The following is a 15,000-nucleotide window of genomic DNA, read 5'->3' as shown; positions in this document are numbered from 1 at the left end:
GTGGTGCTACACGCGGGGACGAACGACATCAGGCTGCGGCAGACGGAGGTTCTGAAGAAGGACTACAGAAGCCTGATCGAGACGGTTCGCAGCACATCGCCTGAAGCAACGATCATCGTGTCTGGACCGCTTCCCACGTACCGACTAGGACAAGAAAGGTTCAGTAGATTATTTGCTCTAAATGAATGGTTAATGTCATGGTGTAATGAACAGAAACTGCTCTTTGTAAATAATTGGAATCTGTTCTGGGAGCGACCTAGGCTCTACCGTGCTGATGGCCTGCACCCCAGCAGAATCGGAGCGGCTGTTCTGTCGGACAACATCTCCAAGACGTTACACACCATATGACTAGTAAGTCAAAGTCCAAATCACAGTCTTTGCTGTCCCAACTTAATTGATATAAGTAGTGTAGAACATTATATAGAAACTGTGTCTATTCCTCGCTTAGTGAGGCCAAACAATAAATCTAGTGTAGGATCTAGCAAAAATCTTATTGTAATTAAACCAGAAAATCTAAATATCAGTGAACAAAAACAATTTCTAAAGCTAGGTCTTCTAAACATTAGATCGCTCACACCTAAGGCGGTTATTGTAAATGAAATGGTCACAGATAATAGTTTCGATGTACTTTGCCTTACTGAAACCTGGCTTAAACCAAATGATTATTTCGGTCTAAATGAGTCCACTCCACCAGGATACTGTTATAAGCATGAGCCCCGTCTGATCGGTCGTGGCGGCGGTGTTGCAACAATCTATAGAGATATTCTTAATGTTACTCAGAAAACAGGTCACAGGTTTAATTCGTTTGAAGTACTTGTGCTAAATGTTACGCTCTTAGATGCAAGAAACAAATCCATATTATCTCTAGCCTTGGCTACCCTATATAGACCTCCAGGGCCCTATGCTGATTTCCTAAAAGAGTTTGCATACTTTCTCTCAGATCTATTGGTCAATGTCGATAAAGCAATAATTGTTGGAGACTTTAACATACACGTAGATAATACAAATGATGCGTTAGGGACTGCGTTTACAGATTTATTAAACTCCTTTGGGGTCACGCAAAACGTCAGTGGTCCCACTCATCGTCTAAATCATACACTAGATTTAATTATATCATATGGAACCAATCCAACTGATATAAATATTATACCGCAAAGTGATGATCTCACTGATCATTACATGGTAACTTGTATAATACGTACTGCTGAAATTTGTCACGTTGCGCAACGTTATCGACCAGGCAGAACAATCCTTCCAACCACTATAGATAGATTCTCAAATAGCTTACCTGATCTATCTCAGCTGCGCAGTGCACCCAAACAAACAGATGAACTAGAGGAAATGACTAGCAGTTTGAGCACCATGTTCTCTAGTACACTAGATATTGTTGCACCAATTAGATTAAAAAAGGTAAGAGAGAAAACTAAAGCACCATGGTACAACAGTGCTACGCATGCAATCAAGAGAGAAACTCGTAACTTAGAGCGTAAATGGAAACAAACTAATTTAGAGGTCTTTAGAATCGCGTGGAAAGACAGTATGTCACGTTATAAAAAGGCTCTAAAAGCAGCAAGGGCTGAGCATCTCCGCAAACTAATAGAAAATAACCAAAATAATCCAAGGTTTTTATTCAACACCGTGGCTAGACTAACAAATAAACAAACATCACCAGAGCAAAATATTCCATTACAATATAGTAGTAATGATTTTATGAATTACTTCAATGAGAAAATAGAAAGCATCCGAAACACAATTGTAAATATACAATCCTCTATGATGTCTTATGATTCAGCCTCAATTATCGCCCCTCTAGAACAACTACACCGCTTTACAACTATAGGACAGGAAGAGCTAAATAAACTTATCATTGCATCGAAACCAACAACATGTTTATTAGATCCAATACCCACTAAACTACTGAAAGAAGTGTTACCTGTAGTCGAAGAGCCTCTTCTTAATATTATTAACTCGTCTTTATTTTTAGGTCATGTTCCAAAAATATTCAAGCTGGCAGTAATACAACCTCTCATTAAGAAACCGCAATTAGATCCAAATAACTTAGCAAATTACAGACCCATCTCAAATCTTCCATTTATGTCTAAAATACTAGAAAAAATTGTGTCCGCTCAATTGTGCTCTTTCTTACAAGAAAATGATATCTATGAAAAATTCCAGTCGGGATTCAGACCGCATCATAGCACAGAAACTGCGCTAGTTAAAATTACAAATGATTTACTTTTAGCTTCTGACCAAGGCTGTATCTCAATACTAGTTCTACTCGATCTAAGCGCTGCGTTCGACACTATCGATCATAAAATACTCCTGGATCGACTACAAAACTACACTGGTGTTCAGGGACAGGCATTAAGCTGGTTTAGATCTTACTTATCAGACCGTTACCATTTTGTCTGTCTAAATGGGGAAAAATCAAAGATAACGTCAGTAGACTATGGAGTGCCGCAAGGATCGGTGTTAGGCCCTCTGCTATTCTCAATATATATGCTGCCACTTGGTAATATTATAAGAAAACATGGAATTAATTTCCACTGTTATGCTGATGACACTCAATTATATATCTCATCACGACCAGATGAAAACACTAACTTATCTAAATTGACAGAGTGTCTAAATGATATAAAATGCTGGATGACGTGTAATTTCCTGCTATTAAATTCAGATAAAACGGAGGTACTACTTATTGGTCCAAAAAACTACCCACAAAATCCCTTACAATACAACTTTAATTTAGAAGGATGTCCTGTTACTTTATCCACTACAGTAAAAGACCTGGGTGTTATACTAGACCGCAACTTGACTTTCGAAAATCATATTTCATATATTACAAGAACAGCCTTTTTCCACCTTAGAAACATTGCTAAGCTACGCAACATGCTATCTGTTTCTGATGCAGAAAAGTTAGTTCATGCATTCATGACCTCGAGACTAGATTACTGTAATGCTTTATTAGCTGGTTGTCCTGCATCCTCAATCAACAAGCTACAGTTAGTGCAAAATGCAGCTGCTAGAGTTCTTACTAGATCAAGAAAATATGATCATATAACACCTATTTTATCATCTCTACACTGGTTACCTATTAAGTTACGTATCAATTACAAAGTATTCCTACTGACCTATAAAGCCCTAAATGGTTTAGCTCCTGTGTATTTAACAGACCTTCTATCGCCATACAATCCATCGCGCTCTTTAAGATCACTAAATTCGAGGCTTCTGGTCATTCCTAGGATATCTAAGTCCACTAAAGGAGGGAGGGCGTTCTCGCATTTAGCTCCTAAACTCTGGAATAGCCTTCCTGATATTGTACGAGACTCAGACTCGCTGTCCCAGTTTAAAACTAGATTAAAGACGCATCTCTTTAACCAAGCATTCACTTAATGCTTAACCTTTGATACTGCTGAATCAGTTCGAATGCATTAACATTATGAACATCAGCTATGCTAATTATTTCCCATCTGCCTTTCTGCTGTTATCTCGGGACGCTAGTCCCGAGGTAAATAGCGTTCGTCAGCTCCAGTTTGTATCCAGCCTCTCACGGAGACTTTAGATGCCCCAACGCCTGTGAAGAGACGACTCGACGCCTGTGAAGAGACGACTCAAAGCCGGCGATATGTTATGCCATAAATTAATACTTGATTAACTAACTGTATTTTTCTATGTACATTTCCGAAATGCAATTTCTGTAAAGCTGCTTTGAGACAATGTGTATTGTGAAAAGCGCTATACAAATAAATTTGAATTGAATTGAATTGAATTGATGTCAGGCACTGTAATTTGCTCTGGCCCCCTTCCTGTTCGAAGGAGTGATGAGATAGTTAGCAGATTGTCATCACTCAATGGCTGGCTGTATAAGTGGTGTCTGCAAAATAATATAGAATTCGTAGACAATTGGAAACGTTTTTGGGGCAGACCTGACCTGTTGAAAAGAGATGGTATTCATCCCTCCTGGGATGGTGCTGCTCTTCTCTCTAGTAATTTGGCTCATAGACTTAGAGACAAAACATGACAATCTGGGGCTCAGGTCAGGAAGCAGACAAACTGGCTAAACCGACCGTCTGCTAGCGGCCTCGCGTCACCAAGGTCAGATAAATCCCATCACATAGAGGCTCTTTCAACTAGATATCATCATATAGAGACTGTGTGGGTTATGGTTAGTGCACCATAAAGACTTTATCAAAGAATTTGCTGACTTTATATCAGAATTAGTATTGACTGCAGATAAAGTCCTAATTGTTGGTGATTTTAATATACATGTAGATAATGAAAAAGATGGATTGGGATTGGCATTTAAAGACATTGTAAACTCAATTCGAGTTAGACAACACGTGTCAGGACCTACTCATGGTCGTAATCATACTCTAGATCTAATATTATGACATGGAATAGATGTTGATGCTGTTGAAATTCTGCAGCAGAGCAACGACATCTCAGATCATTATCTAGTCTCATGTAAATTACATTTAGCCAAGGCTGCAAAGCCAACTCCGTGTTATAAATATGTTAGACCTATCACTTCTGCCACGAAAGATTGCTCTATCAATAATCTTCCTAATCAGTTTCATCGTCTCAGCATCCCAGATAGCTTAGAAGAACTTGATATTGCAACAGAACTTTTAACTCTCTCCTTTCCAGCACTTTAGACACATTTGCTCCGTTGCGCTTAAAGAAGATTAAAGAAAATAGTCCAACACCGTGGTACAACGAGCACACCCGGGCCCTTAAGAGAGCAGCCAGAAAAATGGAGCGCAACTGGAAGAAAACAAAACTAGAGGTATTTCGGATTTCATGGAAGGAGAGCTTGATTGCTTACAGAGAGGCTTTAAAAGCTGCTAGATCTGCTTATTTTTCAACCCTATTAAAAGAAAATAAACATAATCCAAGGTATTTATTTGAAAAAGTGGCTAAACTAACGAAAAAGAAAGCTTCAAGCCCAGAAGTTTCCAAGAAACACAGCAGTAATGACTTTATGAACTTCTTCACTTATAAGATTGATAATATCAAGGACAAAATTATAACTATGCAACCGTCTACTACAGCATCGCATCAGGGAGTGCATTATAGTCTCCCCGAGGTAAAATTTGATTCATTTGTTGCCATAGGAGAGGAAGAATTTTGCAAAATCATTAATTCATCTAAATCGACAACTTGTATGTTAGACCCTATACCGACTAAACTACTGAAAGAGATGCTTCCAGAAGTCATAGATCCTCTTCTTAACATCATTAATTCATCTTTGTCTCTAGGATACGTACCAAAACCCTTTAAGCTGGCTATGATTAAACCGCTTGTTAAAAACATGCAACTTGATCCTACAGAATTAGTCAATTACAGGCCGATCTCGAATTTGCCTTTTCTGTCAAAGATACTAGAAAACGCAGTATCCTCACAACTGTGTTCCTTTCTTAAAAGAAATGGTATCTGCGAGGATTTCCAGTTAGGATTTAGACCGCACCATAGCACTGAGACAGCTCTCATTAGAGTCACAAATGATTTGCTCTTATCATCCGATCGTGGTTGTATCTCTCTATTAGTGCTACTCGATCTTAGTGCTGCATTTGACACCATTGACCACAACATTCTCTTAAATAGACTAGAAAACTATGTTGGCATTAGTGGAATTGCACTAGCATGGTTTAAATCATATTTATCTGACCGCTATCAGTTTGTAGCAGTAAATGAAGAGATGTGTTATCGATCACAAGTTCAGTATGGCGTACCACAAGGCTCAGTACTAGGACCGCTGGTGTTCACTCTGTACATGCTACCTTTAGGAGATATCATTAGGAAACATGGAATTAGCTTTCACTGTTATGCTGATGATACTCAGATCTATATTTCTTCCAAACCTAACGAAACTTACCAATTCACAAAATTAACGGAATGCATAGCGGATATAAAAAACTGGATGACTAGTAATTTCCTATTACTAAATTCTGAAAAAACAGAGATTCGAATTATTGGACAAAAAACTTCCACACGCAATAACCTAGAATACCGTTTAACACTTAATGGCTGCTCTGTTAAGTCTTCGTCGTCAGTTAGGAACCTGGGTGTGTGTGTGTGTGTGTGTGTGTGTGTGTGTGTGTGTGTGTGTGTGTGTGTGTGCTCTTTGATACCAATCTCTCATTTGAAAGTCACGTGTCTAGTATCTGTAAAAGCGCATTTTTCCATCTTAAAAATATATCTAAATTACGTCATATGCTCTCATTGACAAATGCGGAACAATTAGTTCATGCGTTCATGACATCAAGGCTAGATTATTGTAATGCTCTACTGGTTGGTTACCCTGCACGCTTAATAAACAAACTACAGCTGGTCCAAAACGCAGCCCCTCGAGTTCTTACCAGAACCAGGAAGTACGACCATATTAGCCCGGTTCTGTCAACACTGGATTGGCTCCCTATTAAACATCGTATACATTTTAAAATATTGCTGATTACTTACAAAGCACTAAATGGTTTCGCTCCCCAGTACTTGAGCGAGCTCTTAACGCATTATAGTCCTTCACGTCTATTGCGATCTCAAAGTTCTGGCCAGTTGATAATACCTAGAATATATAAATCGACTGCTGGTGGTAGATCCTTTTCCTATTTAGCACCAAAACTTTGGAACAATCTTCCTAACATTGTCCGGGAAGCAGACACAGTCTGTCAGTTCAAATTAGATTAGATTAGATTCAACTTTATTGTCATTACACAAGTACAGGTACAAGGCAACGAAATGCAGTTTGGGTCTAACCAGAAGTGCAATAGCAGCAAGAGCAGGATATACAATGGTTCCGTAAGTGCGGTACATGGATATGTACTGAATAAATATAGAGTTGAATACTATTATAAACAGAATTTTCCAGATAGATTAGTCCTATGAATATGATATACAGATAACTATTATTGTGAACAGAATTTAAAGCTAGATATGTACTGAATATAATATACAGATGGCTATTACTATAAACAGAATTTTTACAGATATGTACAATGAACATAATATACAGATGATTATTACTATAAACAGAGTTTACAGGTGAATGTGTACTATGAACATAATATACAGATGGCTATTACTATAAACAGAATGTGAGCTTAGTATACTAATGTGATATATATAGAATGTGATAATATACAGAATGTGAGCATAATAAACAGATGGTTATTACTATAAACAGGATTTACAGATAGATGTATGTAATAAGTAAGGCTAAATGAGCAGTATAACAATGGATTTAAAGTAGTGCAAATTAAGTTGGACAGAAGCTATCCGAGTAAAAGTGCAATGGAAAGTAATTGCATATTACAGTTAAAGTACGGTATTGCAAATGTATATGTAAACAATTGGTACTGTAAATAAACAGTCGGCAGTGCAAATTGATATTCTAGTCAGGTGAGTAGTGCAAGATGCATATGTAAACAGTTGTTACTATGATAATAGTCAGCAGTGCAAATTAATATTATAGCATTGCAAACAGTGATGCCATGGGCGGTTTTCACCACCCGCTGCAGTGCCTTGCGCTCTGCAACAGAACAGCTCCCATACCACACTGTAGCACAGTTGGTCAGGATGCTTTCTATTGCACAGCGATAGAAGTTCACCAGGATAGTCGAGGAAAGCTGATTCTTCCTCAGTGTCCTCAGGAAGAAAAGGCGCTGGTGAGCCTTCCTGACCAGGCAGGAGGTGTTGGTTGTCCAGGACATGTCCGCCGAGATGTGGATTCCCAAGAACTTGAAACTGGAGACACGCTCAACAGCCATTCCATTGATGTGGATGGTGTCGTGTGTGCCTCTTGACTCTTTTCTGAAGTCCACGATGAGCTCCTTCGTTTTGGTGGTGTTGAGGAGCTGGTTATTTTCAGTTCACCATGTGGCCAGGTGCTTGATCTCCTCCCTATAGGCAGTCTCATCGTTGTTGCTGATGAGACCAATCACTGTAGTGTCGTCCGCAAACTTGACCATGGAATTAGATCTAGACTAAATCTAAATCTAGACTAAAAACACATCTCTTTGGATTAGCATACACATAACACATTATAGATTGCTATAATTCAATGTTAGGCTGCATAGTTTAGATCAGCCGGAACCGGGAACACTTCCCATAAATCCTGATGTACTTTGTACATCATAAGAAGGATGGCGTCTACGTTAATATTAGTCTCTCTGTTTATCCCGAGGTTTACCGCAAACCGCCGGATCCAGGCCGTATCCAGATCTGATGAAGAACCATCACATGGACACGACGACAACGCATCCCTGAAGTGCCAGCCTCATCAACACTGTGAAGGCCTCATGGACACCTCAACAAACTCGTCTCCATACCGGCTTGATGACTCCGACCCCTAACCAGATGAACTGGATAAATATTGTGAAAGTTCTGATCCAATCTGACTTCTGACCTATTATGCCGCCTAAATCATAATCATACACTGTTCGTTTGTTGGCCAAAGGAGGACTGGCCCCCCGACTGAGCCTGGGTTCTCCCGAGGGTTTTTTCTCCATTCTGTCACCTGATGGAGTTTTGGTTCCTTGCCACTGTCGCCTTTTTTTTCGCCTTCATTCGCCATTGGCTTTTGGCTTGCTTAGTTGGTGACATTTAACATTTAATTTTGAATTTAACAATACTATTACAACTTTACTTCCCTGTTATCTCTGTAAAGCTGCTTTGAAACAATTTGTATTGTAAAAGCGCTATATAAATAAAGGTGACTTGACTTGACTTCTGTGAGATCTACACACACACACACACACACACATACAGTGAGACGAAGTCTTCTTTGAGATCAACACACACACACACACACACACACATACACACACACACACACAGTGAGACGAAGTCTTCTTTGAGATCAACACACACACACACACACACACACACACACACACACACACACACACACACAGTGAGACAGTCTTCTGTGAGATCTACACACACACACACACACACACACACACACACACACACACACACACACAGTGAGACAAAGTCTTCTGTGAGATCTACACACACACACACACACAAACAGTGAGACAAAGTCTTCTGTGAGATCTACACACACACACACACACACACACACACACAGTGAGACGAAGTCTTCTGTGAGATCTACACACACACACACACAGGGGGACGAAGTCTTCTGTGAGATCTACACACACACACACACACACACATACATACAGTGAGACGAAGTCTTCTGTGAGATCTACACACACACACACACACACACACACACACACAGTGAGACAAAGTCTTCTTTGAGATCAACACACACACACACACACACACACACACACACACACACACACACACACACACACACACACACACACACACACACACACACAGTGAGACGAAGTCTTCTTTGAGATCAACACACACACACACACACACAGTGAGACGAAGTCTTCTGTGAGATCTACACACACACACACACACACACACAGTGAGACGAAGTCTTCTGCGAGATCTACACACACACACACACAGTGAGACAAAGTCTTCTGTCAGATCTACACACACACACAGTGAGACGAAGTCTTCTGTGAGATCTACACACACACACACACACACAGTGAGACGAAGTCTTCTGTGAGATCAACACACACACACACACACACACACACACACACACACACACACAGTGAGACGAAATCTTCTGTGAGATCTGCACACACACACACACACACACACACACACACACACACAGTGAGACGAAGTCTTCTGTGAGATCTGCACACACGCATACACACACACACACACATACACACACACACAAAGACACACACACACAGTGAGATGAAGTCTTCTGTGAGATCTACACACACACACACACGCACGCACACACACAGTGAGACGAAGTCTTCTGTGAGATCTACACACACACACACACACACACACAGTGAGACGAAGTCTTCTGTGAGATCTACACACACACACACACACACACACAGTGAGACGAAGTCTTCTGTGAGATCAACACACACACACACAGTGAGACGAAGTCTTCTGTGAGATCTGCACACACGCACACACACACACACACAGTGAGACGAAGTCTTCTGTGAGATCAACACACACACACACAGTGAGACGAAGTCTTCTGTGAGATCTGCACACACGCACACACACACACACACACAGTGAGATGAAGTCTTCTGTGAGATCTACACACACACACACACACACAGTGAGACGAAGTCTTCTGTGAGATCTACACACACACACACACACACAGTGTGACGAAGTCTTCTGTGAGATCAACACACACACACACACACACACACACACACAAGCACGCACACACACACACACACACACAGTGAGACGCAGTCTTCTGTGAGATCAACAGACACACACACACACACACACAGTGAGACGAAGTCTTCTGTGAGATCTGCACACACACACACACACACACACACACACACACACACACAGTGAGACGAAGTCTTCTGTGAGATCAGGTCCTGTCCTGAGATCGCTACTGCGAAGGTCTGGTCCCGGTCCGGTCCCGAGATTGCTACTGCGAAGGTCTGGTCCTGAGATCGCTACTGCACAGGTCCGGTCCCGGTCCGGTCCCGAGATTGCTACTGCGAAGGTCTGGTCCTGAGATCGCTACTGCAAAGGTCCGGTCCTGAGATCGCTACTGCGAAGGTCTGGTCCTGAGATCGCTACTGCGAAGGTCTGGTCCCGAGATCGCTACTGCACAGGTCCGGTCCCGAGATCGCTACTGTGCAGGTCCGGTCCCGGTCCGGTCCCGAGATTGCTACTGCGAAGGTCTGGTCCTGAGATCGCTACTGCAAAGGTCCGGTCCTGAGATCGCTACTGCGAAGGTCTGGTCCCGGTCCGGTCCCGAGATTGCTACTGCGAAGGTCTGGTCCTGAGATCGCTACTGCACAGGTCCGGTCCCGGTCCGGTCCCGAGATTGCTACTGCGAAGGTCTGGTCCTGAGATCGCTACTGCAAAGGTCCGGTCCTGAGATCGCTACTGCGAAGGTCTGGTCCTGAGATCGCTACTGCGAAGGTCTGGTCCCGAGATCGCTACTGCACAGGTCCGGTCCCGAGATCGCTACTGTGCAGGTCCGGTCCCAGTCCGGTCCCGAGATCGCTACTGCGAAGGTCTGGTCTTGAGATCGCTACTGCGAAGGTCTGGTCCTGAGATCGCTACTGCGCAGGTCCGGTCCCGGTCCGGTCCCGAGATCGCTACTGCACAGGTCTGGTCCTGAGATCGCTACTGCGCAGGTCCGGTCCCGGTCCGGTCCCGAGATCGCTACTGCACAGGTCTGGTCCTGAGATCGCTACTGCGAAGGTCTGGTCCTGAGATCGCTACTGCGCAGGTCCGGTCCCGGTCCGGTCCCGAGATCGCTACTGCACAGGTCTGGTCCTGAGATCGCTACTGCGAAGGTCTGGTCCTGAGATCGCTACTGCGCAGGTCCGGTCCCGGTCCGGTCCTGAGATCGCTACTGCGAAGGTCCGATCCCGGTCCGGTCCCGAGATCGCTACTGCTCAAATCGCTACCGCTTTCAAGTTTTGAATTTGAAAGACAACAGTTTATCCCGCCCCTCGGATTGAGGTATGCCAATTGTGAGTTCCCAGACCTAACACCTTGATGTAGGTCTGGCTTGCCAGGCTACGCTTCATATGTATGTGCTTATTGGTATGTGTGGGGTGCCGTAAAGCAATTTGTTTCATCGCGAGAGCTGATATCACGCGATACTTCCTGACGCTGAGGCCGACGGCCCGTCGTGCCAAAGTTGCAAGTGTGGCAATACGACCACTATTCAACCTGAAAAAAGTCATATAACCATTCCAATGACTCCGAAGCTGTTGAGTTAAGATAAAAAAAAAAACTGCATAGTTACCCTTTAATTTGTGCAGGATGTTAGTTAAAAAAGGTATTAGTTAATAACAAACAAACAAAGACTTTAAAGCAACATGGAACCATAATATTAATATATAAAATATGGTATAATTACATGTTGAAGCATACTCACAGTTTGAAAGTAACTTCCATGAAGTTTCTTTTAGTAAAGCTATGTCTGGATCATCCCAACACAAAGTTTTGGGTTTGTGGGTGAGACCTCTCAGAGATTACACCAGTATTAGCTTTCTCAAACATTTGCACTATGCCTAAGACTTGGTAAACAACATGCATTCCCTATATGCGGTTGTTAAACGCCTCAGGTAATTCAAATGAAATGTAAATTGCTCAAATAAAAAAGGATTGTCATAAAAGTCTAAGTAAATACAATGTGTTTGTCACAAACACATCTAAAGCATTTTTACTCGTGTGAGGAAACCACTCACAATATTACTAATCAATTAATCACAGAAATAATGCACGTCATCAAACTGTTTTAAAGAAATTAAAGCATAAATAAAGGCAAATCTTTATTTAAAGAAAATAGACTTCTGCTTTTGCAACACACAAATTTATAAATGTTCAACATCGTATAAATGTTCAAAAACTTCTATTCCATACTTTGAAGCATCATGGTTTTAGGTCTGTAAAAATACAGAATTGAAAAAAATGTAAAAAAATTCTCCAACATTTACTGATAATGTAGTAAAATGTACGAATACTAACCTTTGTATTTTAACTTTTCAAATGTATGTGAAAAACGAAACTTTCTTTAATTAAAAACAACTCCCTGCCTGATCTTAAATGGATAGTTCACCCAAAAATGTAAATTCTGTCAGTAATTACTCTCCCTCCTGTTGTTCAACCCCGTAAGACCTTCGTTCATCTTCGGAACACAAATTAAGATATTTTGATGAAATCTGAGAGCTGGATCACTCCTCCATAGGCTTCTAAGGGATTGAAACTTGCCGGCCCCGAAAAGTTATTAAAGACATCGTTAAAAAAGTGACTACAGTGGCTCGTATTCTTACGAATACTTTTTGTGCGCAAAAAAAAAACAAAAAAACTTTTATGACAAGTTGACGAGATGTGCCCTCTAACCTCTCTCTGCCTGTACCTGTAGAAGGCCAGCTGTAGAGCCAGCTGGATGTACGCGTCGGGACTCATCTTCTGCTGCTTGATCAACTCCTTCCCGTGAGCCGTGAATGTGAAAACCTTCATGTCCAGATTCCTCACAAGTCTAGAGGGGGATGAAGAACCAGTGTCAGTCAAACCAGTGCTGATGCTTGAGTTCATATAAACTGCTTGAGTCTGTGATAGTCTCCTTCCACAGGTGTGTGTGTGTGTGTGTTGTCCGCACCTCTGCAGGTGATCAGCGGCGGAGGCCAGCGCTCTCTGGATCCCGGCGGAACATTTCCACACTAATCTGCGTGGATGAGGAAGTTCAGACACACTCCGACCAGAGACCGGCTCACAGGAGCTGCTCCGTCTGCAGGGAAGAGAGAGAGAGTTCATAACATTTCATTAATGAGTTAATTAATTTAAGTTGTTGTTGCATCACCTGGCTGAAACATGTTTTAAACATAATTAGAAAAAGAAAAAAGTAAAAAGAGAATCTTCTCAAACTTCTCCACTTCCTTCATGAGTTACAGATCTTGAGTTAGTAAATGATCCGGGTGACTGTTGATGACGTACATGTGTTTCAGGACGTGTTCAGCGCACTGCACCAGAACGATGCCCTCGAGCGGCGAGTGCTCACACACGACCCCACACACTCCGTCGGCACCGATCACAAACTGAAACAAAACACACACACTTCCATCACATCCTCAATGCTTCCATTTCTCAGGTCTGTTGGTGTTTATGCAACTTTTGGACAGGAAGTGTGTCGTCAAACAAACACAACTACAAAACAAGCCAAAGTTGTGGCTCTTCCCGCAAACAGACTCTTGAGTCGCAGTGTTTGGCTCTGAACATTAGACTGACAGACCGGAGTGTGTGAAATATCAGCAGCTTTAGAGTCCTCTCAGTGTTGTACCTGCAGGGGTTTGTCGTACCAGCGGTTCGCCCCGTTCTTCTCCTGTCCTCCGCCGTGCAGCATCAGTGAAGCTCTGTTGGCGTCGCTGGGTTCGAGTCCCGCGGGGTCATCCAGACACACGACACACACGCATCTCTCCAGCAGCTCCACCGACTCTCGGTTCACTGCATCTGTGTGGCAGATTTTACACAAGTCGAAATGCATCTCTGTCATGCACATGATCATGGGAAACTGGAGTTCACCTTCTGATTAGCTGTGAAATTTGGCAAAAGCAATGAAAGTAACCTGAGAGTTCACTGTGTTTCTAGCTATTACCACCGTGCCCATAGCCGTGTTTCCACTGTGGGGCCAGAGCGAGCGGGGCTTAAACAGCCGGCCTAAAGCCTCGGAGCCCTGAACCTTTTCCTGAACCGTTTCCACCGTCGGGCCTGAAGCTCCACAGCGCTTCACTAAAACACACCCGTTACACGCCTCTCTGGAACAACGTCACACACTCCCATCATTTCACCAACAAGTGGAAGTTTTATCTGAAAACTAATCAGAAAGAAATCACTGGTAACTAGCGAGATCGCAAAATGAACATGATAAAAGCGACCGTTTGCTGGCATTTTAGTTGTTTACTTGAAGATTTAAAACCCAGGCTTCGATGTTTTACCACAGGTATTATTGACCATAATTCATTAATTTGTGTCAAGATTGGACATTAGTCACACAGATATAAAGTGGTTTACCATTATTTCACAAAAGAGAGAGGACACACCTACCTACTTATTCAGTCACGTCTGTTTCTGTTTACAGCTTCAGGACATGTTTACATCACATTTAGAAAGAATGATCATTTCTACAAATATGCCTCCAACAATACGACTTGAGGAGCTTTAGCACTCTCTCCCAAATATACAAATAATATATATTTTCAGCCAGAGAAACAAAGGAAGATCTCGAAAAACCGGAGCTGTTTTATTTTATGACAAATGCGGAGCTAAATATGATATCTGACAGTCCGGTATAAAGAGACTAGACAGATAAAATAAAAACATGATTGTGATAGCATATATGATTTGTCTGATTTCTTGAAGCGGTGATATTTACCA

General features: G+C 42.0%; 1 protein-coding gene across 1 annotated transcript in view; it reads right to left on the bottom strand.

The window, feature by feature from the left end:
- Window positions 1–15,000, bottom strand: part of chatb (choline O-acetyltransferase b) — a 35,520-nt gene that overhangs the window by 13,016 nt on the left and 7,504 nt on the right. The window contains exons 7-10 of the mRNA XM_077235480.1: window positions 13,907–14,076; window positions 13,519–13,664; window positions 13,229–13,357; window positions 12,986–13,108 (exon numbers count right to left, since the gene is read on the bottom strand). Of these exons, the coding sequence (XP_077091595.1) occupies window positions 12,986–13,108; window positions 13,229–13,357; window positions 13,519–13,664; window positions 13,907–14,076 (568 nt within the window). The remainder of the gene's footprint in view (window positions 1–12,985; window positions 13,109–13,228; window positions 13,358–13,518; window positions 13,665–13,906; window positions 14,077–15,000) is intronic.

Source organism: Siphateles boraxobius, unplaced genomic scaffold, assembly GCF_051911475.1.
Source record: "Siphateles boraxobius isolate OS27281-9 unplaced genomic scaffold, OSU_SipBor_1 193, whole genome shotgun sequence".
Classification (NCBI taxonomy): Eukaryota; Metazoa; Chordata; class Actinopteri; order Cypriniformes; family Leuciscidae; genus Siphateles; species Siphateles boraxobius.
Note: the sequence above shows the minus strand (reverse complement) of the source record. Positions and strands in the feature narration are given on the sequence as shown.